This window comes from Physeter macrocephalus, chromosome 9, assembly GCF_002837175.3.
Source record: "Physeter macrocephalus isolate SW-GA chromosome 9, ASM283717v5, whole genome shotgun sequence".
In the NCBI taxonomy this organism is placed as follows: domain Eukaryota; kingdom Metazoa; phylum Chordata; class Mammalia; order Artiodactyla; family Physeteridae; genus Physeter; species Physeter macrocephalus.
This window is the reverse complement of record NC_041222.1, coordinates 96,517,925-96,530,639: the sequence shown is the minus strand read 5'-3', so window position 1 is coordinate 96,530,639 and position 12,715 is coordinate 96,517,925. Positions and strand designations below refer to the sequence as shown.

Below are 12,715 nucleotides of genomic sequence, written 5' to 3'. Positions count from 1 at the left end.
ATTGTAAAGCAATTATACTCCAATAAAGATGTTAAAAAAAAAAGAAAACTATTCAAACGTGTTAGTTATAAAAATACTATTAAATAACAGCAGAAAATGTTACAGGAACACCAGGCTGAAATATACTCGAACTGAATGAAGACCCTGTTTATTGACCACCCAGTTTCTCTGCCTGGGAAACAGATGGACAGGCAGCAAAGTGTGCCCTACAGGATGACAGGAAGGGGACCTGCCACACCTGAAGGGTAAAAGTGAGACAGTAAGGTGGGTTAAAGATGTCAAAGTTTGATGTGCAAGGTTCACTGCTGCTACAGTATGATCTTTTCTTCTTAATTAAGGGCAATAAAAAAAGTGAGTGGAAATATGTAAATCTCCAGTCAAGTGAATTTTAGCAAGGAACCCTGACACTGTAGACACGATAGTTCAAACATCATTGTGTTTTTCCAAAGAGAGCTAGCATCATCATCAGGGTCTAAGAAATGCTCACTTGTTAAGCGCCAGTGTACCTTGGAATGTATGTATAATAGCTGTGGTTGTTAGAAAAAGCTGGATTAAAATTTAGAGATCCAAGTTCTAATCCCAGAGCTTTGCTATTAAACTAAGCAATATAACTTTGTTATGTAAACTTTTGCTAGGATTTACCTAAACATTAGGAAAAGACTATCTCTAAGTTCTCTTCCAGTTTTTAAACTGTAACACTATTTTACAGACATATAGCTATGAACTCATAAAATCTAACCTAAATATGGTAGGTATTGATATAAATGTAAGGTACATACATTTATAATCAACGACATACACTGAATGTCCTGAAGACAGCATTATATTAGAAGCTCCAGTATAAGACAGGGCTTAAAAATGTGGAAAATATATTAGGTAAAATGCATCAAATTAATATTAACAAGATCAAGTTTCAAAAGGGAAAGCCAATAATTACCATCTTTGTTATTTAATCTATCCCTTAAAAAATACACTGATATTTACATTAAGTAATTTTCAAAAGACACGCTACTAATCTGAGTTTCTAGATAATTAATTTTTGTCTTTAACTCTTAAATGCTGTTAAGAATGACAGACAACTTACACTTTTAAATAACACAAAGCCCCCATTTGAAATGTAGGCTCTCTCAGAAACCCTCAATGTAAAAGCCATTCAAGATGGAAGTGCTTAGGAAGCAAACTTAATTTTAAATGCTTTTCTCCAGACACCCTTCTTTAAAACAAAAGTGTAGACTGCCATTAATTTTCAGTTAAAAAAAAAAATACACGGAAGGGCAGAAAATGCCTATGGGAAAGCCAGCTCTAAATTGTGAATAACAAAATTAACACTCACATTTTGGTTACCTAACATGAAAGACATTAGAGGGCACTGAGAGATAACATGTTGGAAGTTCTGGGTTCTGGTTGTTAGCTCTGCCACGAAGAAATCAAGTGATCTCTTAATAGCCTGGCTTTCTCATTTGTAAATAAAGGGAAACGGTAATGACCTGTAAGGTTCCATTTCGACTCTTAAGTATTTCAAAATTCTTATGGTCACGTTTTTAGCCGCTTGAAAACAGGAACAGAAAACTGATTTTGCCCCCCTTCCCACATGATCATTCTCTGTCAAGAAAAGCTTGAGTCTTATTTTCATATTTTCTTCCAACCAAAAAAATAATGAATAAAAGGAGACATATTTAGTGTTTGTGCATCTTCGAATCAGACACTATTAATCATTTCTTTTAAAATTAAATTACCTACCTCACTGGGTGTTGTGAGGATTAATTCATTAGTGTTTGTAAAGCACTTTGAGATCCTCAGGTCAAAGGCGCTATAGAAGTGCAAAGTAGTAGTATTATTACTAGATTCTTGCTTATTTAAGGAATTTCACAATCCTTTAAAAGCTAACTCTGTGTTATGATTTAGACATCTATTTGTAAAACCCTGCATTTTATCCACATTACTTTTAACTCTTCTTGAATATCTTATAGATAGACAGGGGCAGAATGTTTGGAAACAAATGATAAAGGTTTAACGTTGATCTACAAATGGAGGGAAGAGACTAAGGGAAAATCCATTGTGACAAATTTTGTTCAGCATAAAACTTTAGTGAGAAATCTTGTCAATCAGATTTAGAAGTGTGCCTAAGTTGTACCCAAAACAAAACCAAACCCTACTTTAATCACAGATTCTGCAATGAGAAATTCCTTTCTTCAAAGAGAAAGGGAAACAATTTTCAAATCAACTCCACTTTAAGAGCGGTACTGAGCTTATAAATTACGTTACATGCGTATACATGCAACTGTCATTTAAAACCTTTATACTTAAATCACAGTAATAGTATTAGTATAAACTGATGTCAAAATAATTGAGCAGCTTTTTCTTTAAACTATGCTCCCACCCCCAATTACACAAAGCAAACTATGCGTTGAAAAGAGGTCAAAGCAATTTTGCTTTATGGAATTTTAAGAGGAAAAAAGAGGGCCAAGGCTTTAAAACCAGTTAAAATCTTTTATTCCACACTTCCCACCCCTTTCTCTAACCAAATCTTCTCACAATTAAATCAAAACAACACACACACATACACACACACAGAGCTAAGAGAACAAGAGCCATCTATACATTGGATACTCTGCTCGATAAACACACTTCTTTAACAATCTGCCAGCATCCTCTGATGAGATTCTCCAGCATAAGCTCCAGTCCCAAGAGCAAACTGAAATTTAGATATTAAACTTTAAATACTTACCTCCTGCTCCTGTTGAAAGATGACGACTCTACCACCTTTATCTCCGGTTGCTAGTAATTCTCCAGAATGATTAAATTCTACTGTAGAAATTATATCTGCTGTATAATTGAAACAAAAATGAAAAAAAAAGACATTAGTTCTTCTTTCCCAACTCACTACAGAGTTTCTTAATGAGAACCTAGCATGTTTTTCCTAATATATTCCAAGTCTATATATCAACCTGCCATCAGAAATAAAGTAAATCTAAAGTTCTTTCATGAATATTTTGGTTCACCCAGAAGAAAAAAAACTCCCCAGAGTAAACCCGTGACACTATTTTAACAAACAGGAACACAACAAATAATACACACTAGTGCTTTATTAATTAATATTTCACTAAATTCATGAATGTAAAGAAATCAACAATTTGTGAAACATTCTATGACAGCACCATTGAACATTAATATCAATAATTATTGTGCTAATTTTCTTTCTGATATACTTTTGATAAGCTTCTTTATGCAAACCCAAAGATGGTCTATAAAATTAAGACAGATATAAATAAAATGGGGAAATTTTTAAAATGTAAAAATAATTGCAGGTGGAAATTTAACAATCATAAATATATAAATTCAAATTATGGCTTCTTAAACAAATGTTTGCAAATAGAACACACTTATACCAGCAATGCTTTGTGCTATGCACCTTCAATATGCACAGCTCTTCTTGTGGCTCCCAAACACAGCAGGGGCTACTAGAATCAGTCATGTTACACCCAAAGTCGGTGCTAACTTCAGTCAAGTTCAAATAAAATTATCAGGGTTTTTTCCTTGCTTTTTGACACCAGAGCCATTTTCCTAAAGAAAAAAATCTAAGTTACAGAATTGGGCATTAAGATAAAGCAATTACACTATACAATTCACCATTTTCACAAGCATTATGCCAAATTAGGAAAGACCCCATCATACGCATGTTACATAAACAATCAAACTTTTACTACCGAAGGGTCATTTTCTTGCCTACATTAGCTACCTGTAAGAATTTTAAAATGTGACTTTATATAGTAAAGAACACTGTATACTTTAAATTTTAAAACTTACTGACCAATGTATTGTATCATATCAATAACCTGTCCAGCACAGCATTTTACCATTTTCATTTTAGTGATTTTTCCAAGTTCAGCTTGATTTTAGAAAGCTTTCTTTGCTTCCTCCATTGTCTAGGTCCAAGGTACCTTACCTTTTTGGAACTCTCTGAGAACCTACTGAAAGTTCACATGCTCTCCCAAGAAACTGTACATATTTAAGTACACACAAAAATTTGCATATAATTTCAAAAGGTTTGGACAGCATCCCACCTCCAGGTTAAAACCTTTAGCTCAGACAACTCACCGTGGCCGGTGGTATCAGGAGGAAAGGATAAATCTAGTGTTTACACTACATTCATATGTAACACCACGGTGTAAAACTGAATATACTGTACTATTCTGTAAAGCCCAACATCAATACTTAAAAGCCATTCTATCAGGTGCTCTGTACTGTATTCACTTCTGTAGGAAATACAATAAAGGATTAAAAACATACATAGTCCCTGCACTTAAAGCACATTATAGTATAGTTACAGAGAGAAAGTAAGTAGGAGCTAACAATATCAGAACAAATAGTTACATCTTATTTGAAGGTTAGATTCTAAAATCAGGGAATAAGGTAAAAGCCATACATAGTAAAAATTATCTTTAAATTCAAATCCCTCAGACAGGCACCACTTTGGAGATGCAAACTCTCTCTTGTTCTTTTAAGTCCAACTCAGCCAATTTTCCCAACAGCATTGATAGTTTGTGATTTCTTTGGCTAACTCATCAAATGAACTAGTTAATTTGAATATAAAGTCATGCTTCACCAAAAACTCCTTATCTCTCGACTCTAGTGTATGCTCTTGGCTTGGTGAAATGCTCACACCTGATACCAACTCCAGATTCATTCTCCTTTTCACTCAATGGAATAACAGGAAGAGTAGGCTCAGTATTTAAATTATTTCCTCTTTCCCCAGGTCCAAATTGTTGCAGCCACCTAAATTAATTCCTTGTTAGGTAGATGAACTATTATAGATAAGACTTAACAGGGCATATGTCAGTGATCATGGTATGACCAGCCTGGCTGGCTTCTCTGTTGGGCAGTAGTAAAAAGCAGGGAGGACAGAATGCTGCAGGATGGGCTCCATTTCTAATGGGGAGAAATGTTGATCTTCCTTAGGTGAACTGGACAGGGGGAAATCTAGAGGTGATTAAGTCAGTAAGGAGATCATTATGATAAGAGGATTGAGGAAATCTGGGATGGGGGTGGCGGCGGGAGGGATCCCACACCTGTATTATTCTTAGAGACAGAACAAGAATCAAGGAATAAAACAGCAGGCACAATACCCCCAAGTACTGAAGACATTACTGACTCACATAGCTGGTTATAATGAGGTCACTGAACATCGGATGGGGAAGGGAAGGAGACGTGTGTGCACGTGCATGGGGGGAGCACATGCACGGGGTGTGGAGGGAAGGAAGGAGAAGAGGAAAAGACCAATAATTTAGTGCAGGACGCAACAGGAATAGTAAGACATCTGCTCTTACAACGTGTCACTTCTTATCCTAAGAATGGTTATTTTACAACAAGAGCTGCAGAGTAAAGTGAAATGATACGTGTTTAGTACCAAACCAGCTTTGCAGCAAGGGTACAAAACTCTAAGAGGTACACTTGAGACAGGCTGAGGAACCCTAGAAACAGACGGCCTACACAGCGAGAGGCTGAACGTCAGGAAACGAAAAGAAACAAAGATCTACACCATAAAAGTCAACCCACTTTAAATCCTCGAGGGAAAGAAATATTGAGCGAAAGGCATACAATTTTCTCATTTTAGATATTTTTAAGACACTACTGTTTGTGACTATCTTGCCAAAAGCCAATGAACAAACAGAAAATTTTAGAAATAGTTAACCAAGCCACTGATGCTTAGTGATTAGTGTAGAGGAATTTTATTTGGGGGAGGGGTGGGCAGGCAGACTCATGGCCTCCTTGCTGTGATTTTTATACTGCATATATTTAATATAGCCATATTTCAGATAAGTAAATTACTTTCCTGGCTTGTATGATGAAGTTAAATAGGTACCATGCCATGGTGTTCCCTCCTCCTTCCCCACAATAAAAGAACGGGGAGAAAAGAAACACCATGATTTCTGGATGCCTGGCCATCCGTACATGTGTAAGAGAGCCACCATATACACAAGCACCTATTAAATCTCCAAGTGTATGACTGCTTTTAAAGTTTTTCTGAGTTGTAAAATGCCTAGATCTCACAAGGTCTCACTGGGAATATGACATATAAAAATGATGAATAAAAGGGAGAATAAGATCGAGTTCTGCAAGCATCCAAACCTGTAACCTCCAGTTTTGAGAAAGCTCTTTACCTCAGTGTGCCATACAAATATTTGTTTTCAAGTGTGCCAGGATGTGTAAAAGATGAGGAAGCATGGCTCTAAAAATAGTGCTCACACATCATGTGCACTGATACCCAAATGAGGTTGGTCAAATACTGCTATCTATGTTTTTGAAAGTAACAGTAACTCTGCTCCTAGAAAATACTCTTCTAATGTTCTGATTCCTATGCCACTGAAAAATATTACAGAGTAGGTGACTGCAGGAAGTCTACAACAATACTCTCTCATTACCATGGAGGTGTCCCGTAGCTGCGCTGTTCAGTACAGTAATCCCGAGCCACATGTGGCTGCTGAATTTTTAACTTTAGCCGTGTGTCTAGGGGCTGTCATACCGGACAGCCTGGGTCTAAAACATTACAGCGTGGACACCGACTTCTGCTACAAGGCCAAGAATGCTGGGACTAGGGGAATTTTGAACCATTAAACAGTGCACTATGTATAGGTAAAATAAAACTACCATGCACACACACACCCAGATTGTTACCTCAAGGCGCAGGCTGAAAATATAAATGCATTTCATGAAAATTTAGATTCCTGGATACTATTTTTAAAACAAACTGTTAATGAAAGCCTCAAAAACTTGAGAACACTTTACTCTTGAGATTAAAGTCACTATCAGATACTTTAAAAAGGCAAAGACATTAACCTCATTGTTAAGAGTCATATTACTGAACTCAAGGCAGGGTCCGGTATAACACATCAACTAGGTCTGTTCTCATAAACCAACAAAAAACTTCAAAGAACAAAAAACGTCCTCTTCTAAAGAGAAAAATAAGAATCTTTCCTATGACCAATAAAAATGTTATTTCACAATGGAAAAAAACACCTGTGTTAACCATCTAAAGAACATTCTAATACAGTTAATAAAAAGGATGGACTCTATCAGAACATCAGTCAACGGTCCTACTGTGCCTTAAGTCAACACACAGCCATTTCAGGCACACGCTAAAGCAAGATTTAAAAGGCACAATCCGATTTTTGGCAAGAAAACTTAACACAATGTTTTTGACCTTTGTTATGAAATTCTATACACTATTAATAAAAACCAAGGAATTTATAATGTGTTATACAAAATGGAACTCTAATTTCTTCCAACCTCTTCGTTCTAGACTGTCAGCGCCCAGGTTTCATCCTAAGAAGGTGAAATAATCACTTTCTGGTGGGGGTGGAACGGTAATGGGTGGGGGTGGAACGGTAATGGGTGGGGGTGGGAATGACAACAGCGGTGTTACTGGTCTGTTTGCACTTCACCAGGCACACCAAACCGGTTGTCCCCTTGTTACCTACCTTCTCTATTTCTTATGTACTCTAATAAACAGAAGAGGACACAATCAATCAGACAACCGAAGGTTCAAAAGTATAACACGCTCAGCATAAAAATCAGATGAGAGAAAATTAATAGATAGTATCTATAAATGGTAGTAATTAACAATGACTAAATATTAAGTGATCAAATTATTATTAGCTCTGACATTCTCTAAATACTTCAACTCCTGCACTGTAAGACACTTTATGGGGTTACTCATTGATTTTATAATTCCATTTCAGGACTATAGTCCAAATAAATAATTTGAAAGAAACCAATTAAAATTAGTACCAACACGGTTATAGATGAATTATTTACATACAGGCATACTTCATTTTATTGCACTTCCCTTTACCATTCTTCGCAGGTACTGCGTTTTTTTACAAATTGGAGGTTTGTGGGGGCCCTGCGAGGACTAAGTCTATCAGCACTGTTTTTCCAACAGCATTTGCTCACTTCATTTCTGTGTCACATTCTGGTTATTCTCTCAATATGCCAAACTTTTTCATTATTATTATTATTATTATATTATTTTTAACAGTGATCTGTGATCGTTGATATTACCATTGCAAAAAGATTACGATAGCATTTTTTAAAAAATAAAGTGTTTTTTCAATTAAGGTATGAACATTGTTTTTTAGACATAAATGCTATCACACACTTAACAGACTACGGTGTAGTGCAAACAACTTTTATATGTGTTGGGAAACCAAAAAAATTCATGTGACTCTATTTACTGCAGTCATCTGGAGCCAAACCCTCAATATCTGAGATGTGCCTGTTATGAAATAAGCTGAATGTATTTCAAACATCTGATAATGAGGAAATAGAAAAGTAACCTCTAGCACACAGGCTGGAAAATTATGGCCCACCAGCTGTTTTTGTAAATAATGTTTTATTGGAACCCAGCCATGACCATTTGTTTATATACTGTCTTTGGCTGCTTTCACTTGACAACAGCAGGGTTGAACAGTTGAGACAGACTGAAAATATTTACTATCTGGTCCTTTACAAAAAATGCTCCTCAACCCCTGCTCTAGAATATTAATATAATTGGATATCAACATTAAATGAACAAATATGACTTATGTGGGTACAGAGACACAACAAACTAATGTCAAAGCACACACTGTCTACAGACAGGTACAACTATAATGTGCCAAGCACTATACTAAGTGAGCATTTACATATATCCTCATTTAATCCTTATAATACCACTATGATATAGACATCATTTTCAATTAATAGGAGTGTACGAAAGCATGCAGAGATTAAGTAACTTGCCTATCACACCCCTGTCAAGTGTCAGAGCCAAGATTCAAATTTAGCAGCTGTGAACAATCATATGGATAAGGTGGCAGCACAGAATCCTATAAATCACTGGATGATGAATAAAGAAATAATATATGTGTTCAGTTTACTGCTTCTTTTTCATTGCCAAAATGTCTGTGTTCAATAAAACATTTAGAGTCAAACTACATCACCTTTATACTATTTAATAATGACCACATTACAGTTACTTGTAGCCCTACCATAAAACTGAGCATTTTTTTCAGCACCTGCTATATTCAAGGGGCTGGGTGATCCACAGTCTAAATTCCACCCTCTAAAGAGGCTTATAAGCAGAATGTAATCACAACAGATAAACAGTTAACCAAGAAAAGATTTAGTAAATGTTTAAGAGAACCAAAGAAGGAATACTGTAAGGCAAAATAAACAATTATAAAATGAATTCTAAGACATAAAGACTGAATAAATATATAAAGATGCTCCCTTCATTTTAAAAATAAAGGGGGAAGAATCAACTAGATAGAATAAGCTGCTTACATATTTTTACCCATCTGGATTATAGATTCCCAAAAGTTTCACTTGAAACAGTTAACATAGCATCCACTGAATGCTAACAAACCTGATTCTGTTATTTTTCTCAATATGATTAGTCTTTATTTTTAAAAAATTTGTTTTACTGACCTAAGAGAATTTTTATTGTTAAATATAGATACACTTTTTAATGAAACAAGAATGTGCAGTATTTTTTCAATAAAATTATGTCAGATCACAAACATTTTTACTTAATCCTAAATTTAACTTAATCTGGTCCAACCTGTTATTTATTCTTATTCCACCCAGAAAACAATGCATATACTTTAACCCGTGTCGCAAATTCACTTGCTCACAAAAACATTACTGAGCACTTACTGTGCTATCACTGAGACATCAGTATTAAGAGCCCCGCATAAGAGCAGCTCATACTTACACAGTGCTGGGTACTGTGCTAAGTACCCCTCAATATGACTAGTCTTTAAAGCTAAGTAACACAGAAGAAAATTTAAAAGGTTAAAATTCATAAAATACTATAAACATTGCTGCAGCAAATAATTCTAAAAAATTCAGGCCTATCTATGCATCACAAGATAGCATAAATCTCATGACAAGAGGTTCACAAAAATTCTATGAATAACCACTGTTTCTTAAAATTCTACATTTTAATATTATCTCAAAAGGGACCTCTCTGGCGAAAAAAGCAAGTGTCTGCGAAGACTTGCTGCAAGATCAGCTGCCAGCGTGACCTTCTAGGTATCAAATGAAACTTTCACGCCTGGAAGAAAATGAGCTTATTAGCAAGTTGGCTATGCTGAATCTTGCCTTTTTGCAAATAATATTTAATTTCCCACAAAACTCTACTAGGTAATCAGTCTCCTTTCCTTTTTGTTACATTTCAGTAAAAACAAAGGTTAACAAAGAACACTCCAACTAACTGCATAAACGAAGGTGTCCCAAAAAAGTACCAATAAAAATGTGAAGGGCTTCCCTGGTGGCGCAGTGGTTGAGAATCCGCCTGCCGATGCAGGGGACACGGGTTCATGCCCCGGTCTGGGAAGATCCCACATGCCGCGGAGCGGCTGGGCCCGTGAGCCACGGCCGCTGAGCCTGCGCGTCCGGAGCCTGTGCTCCGCAACGGGAGAGGCCACAGCAGTGGGAGGCCCGCGTACCGCAAAAAAAAAAAAAAAAAAAAAAAAGTTAAGTCACTTAGCACTTCCTCTTTCAAAAGGCTGAAGTGAAAGACAAAAGTCAAAATTAAAAGTCTGTAATTGGTCTTCCGCTTCTGGCCATGGGGGAGTAAGACAATCTGGATTCAGCCTCTAGCTATGAATGACTAGAAAACAGAACGAAATATATGAAACTGTTTTCAGACAGGGACAACATGGAGTTTAGGACTGTGAACCCTTAGAGAAGAGTAAGTGAGCCCTGTATTTGCCCTAACTTACCGCCTGGAGAGTGCGGTGAGTCAGGAAGAATCCAAACACAGGCCAGCAACCTCACCAAGTTGTGGAGTCAGAAACTGGCGGTTAGGGAAAGCCAAAGCAGCTAGATTTTGTGGATAGAGTACAAAGAGAAAGTTCAAGGGATCTACAGAGATCACTTAAAATCTTTGGTTTAATACTGATCTTGAAGACATGTGGTGTGCCGCTCCACAAGGCCTAGAAAAGAACCATCAGTAAGTTTACAAGGGCTCAGAATAAAGAGGTCTCCCACTCAGTCAGAGTTAAGAAACCTCATAATTAATAAGGCATCAGGTAGCGTCCTCAGAAGGGTATCACCTTAGTGGTGAGACTAAACCAGCACCATATTTAATTTGTCCTGACAAAGCTTAAAAGCAAACATTGAAAAACTGATCTCAAGTAACTTAACTACGTGCAAGGACAGAATCCGACAACAACATAAATTCACGTCTGGCATCTAAAATCAGCAGGAATGTAAGGAAGCAGGAAAATATGACCCATAACCAGAAGAAAAACAAACCAATAGAAACAGAACCAGAAATGACAAAAATGATGGAAGAATCATTTTTAGAAGACAAGGGCCTTAAAACAGCTGTTGTAAATATGCTCCATATGCTCAAGACAAATAAGGAACATCTGAAAATGAAAAGTACACAATTTGAAATGAAAGATACACCAGATGCGATGAACAGATTAGATGCTGCAGTAGAAAAGGTCAAGAACTTGAAGGCCTAGTAACAGAAACAAAACAAAATGATGCAAAGTGGGGGGAGAAAAAGAACAAAGACTTGAATTGTAGGATAATATCAAGTGTTCTAACATATGTATCACTGCAGTCCCAGGAAAAAAGGTGGGGAATATTTGGAAAAATGACCAGTATGTAAGTGCTCAAGCATGATGACAGTATATGTAGAATAATCAAACCAAGGGATAAATGGAGACTTACAAAGGTATACAGTAGTGGCAACTCAATAAACTTCATTAGTTTTTTGTTAGTGATATGACTGCAAAATCATGAAGAATTCCAACATTTCAAAGCATAATCTTCCCCTGATTTACAAAGTAAACTTTAGTATACACATTAAACACATACTAAAAGTACCAAACAGAGTTGTTGGGTTTTAGGCTTAGAAAATAAAGTCTTTTTCAGCACCATGAACATTTGGCAGAATATTCTAAATCATGCAGACCATGGGACAACTTCCTCCTGTTCAAGACTGTCCTGCAAACTGCAGAATAGCTAGCATACTCAGCCCATGCCTAGTAAGTGCCAATACAACAATGCCTTTAATCATTGGTAAAATTAGGTAAAAAAAGAATTCAATAGGACTAGAGTTTATTAATATGTATATATTTGATAAAAGGTATGGTGAAGATGTAATGGTCATAAATCTTTATATTCAAAGATTTTTACTTTATACTTCATATACTTCAGAGTTATTAGGAATAGAAGAGTTGACAATAATTATAGAAGCTGGACAAATCCTTTTCCACACCTGACAGATTAAAAATAGGGAGGGAGACAGGGAAAGGAGAAAGAAAGGACAGACACTTGAAAAATATAACTGATACACACACACAACTTTATACCAATATGAAAATACGTATTTCTTCCAAAGAGTTTTGCAATTTAAAAAACTCAGGTGCAGCGACGGAGCCCCTTAAAAAATTCTACTTATAAAGACCACATTCTCAATCACAATAAAATTAACTAAAGATTAATAACCACTGGTGCTAATCAACCACTTAGTTACCTTAAAACTCTAAGGGCGGGCTTCCCTGGTGGCGCAGTGTTTGAGAGTCCGCCTGCTGATGCAGGGGACACGGGTTCGTGCCCCGGCCCGGGAAGATCCCACATGCCGCGGAGCGGCTGGGCCCGTGAGCCATGGCCGCTGAGCCTGCGCGTCCGGAGCCTGGGCTCCGCAACGGGAGAG

The 12,715-nt window shown here is 36.6% G+C and overlaps 1 protein-coding gene across 8 annotated transcripts in view; it reads right to left on the bottom strand.

Annotated features, from left to right (window-relative positions):
- PPP2R2A (protein phosphatase 2 regulatory subunit Balpha) overlaps positions 1-12,715 on the bottom strand; it is an 87,041-nt gene that overhangs the window by 29,697 nt on the left and 44,629 nt on the right. For 4 of the 8 annotated variants that reach the window (XM_028494202.2, XM_007127696.3, XM_055087335.1 and 1 more), the window contains one exon: positions 2,729-2,826. In XM_028494202.2, the coding sequence (XP_028350003.1) occupies positions 2,729-2,826 (98 nt within the window). Of the gene's footprint in view, positions 1-2,728; positions 2,827-3,389; positions 3,565-12,715 lie in introns of all 8 variants that reach the window. The other 4 variants (XM_055087334.1, XM_055087333.1, XM_055087336.1 and 1 more) reach the window with 3 other exon arrangements.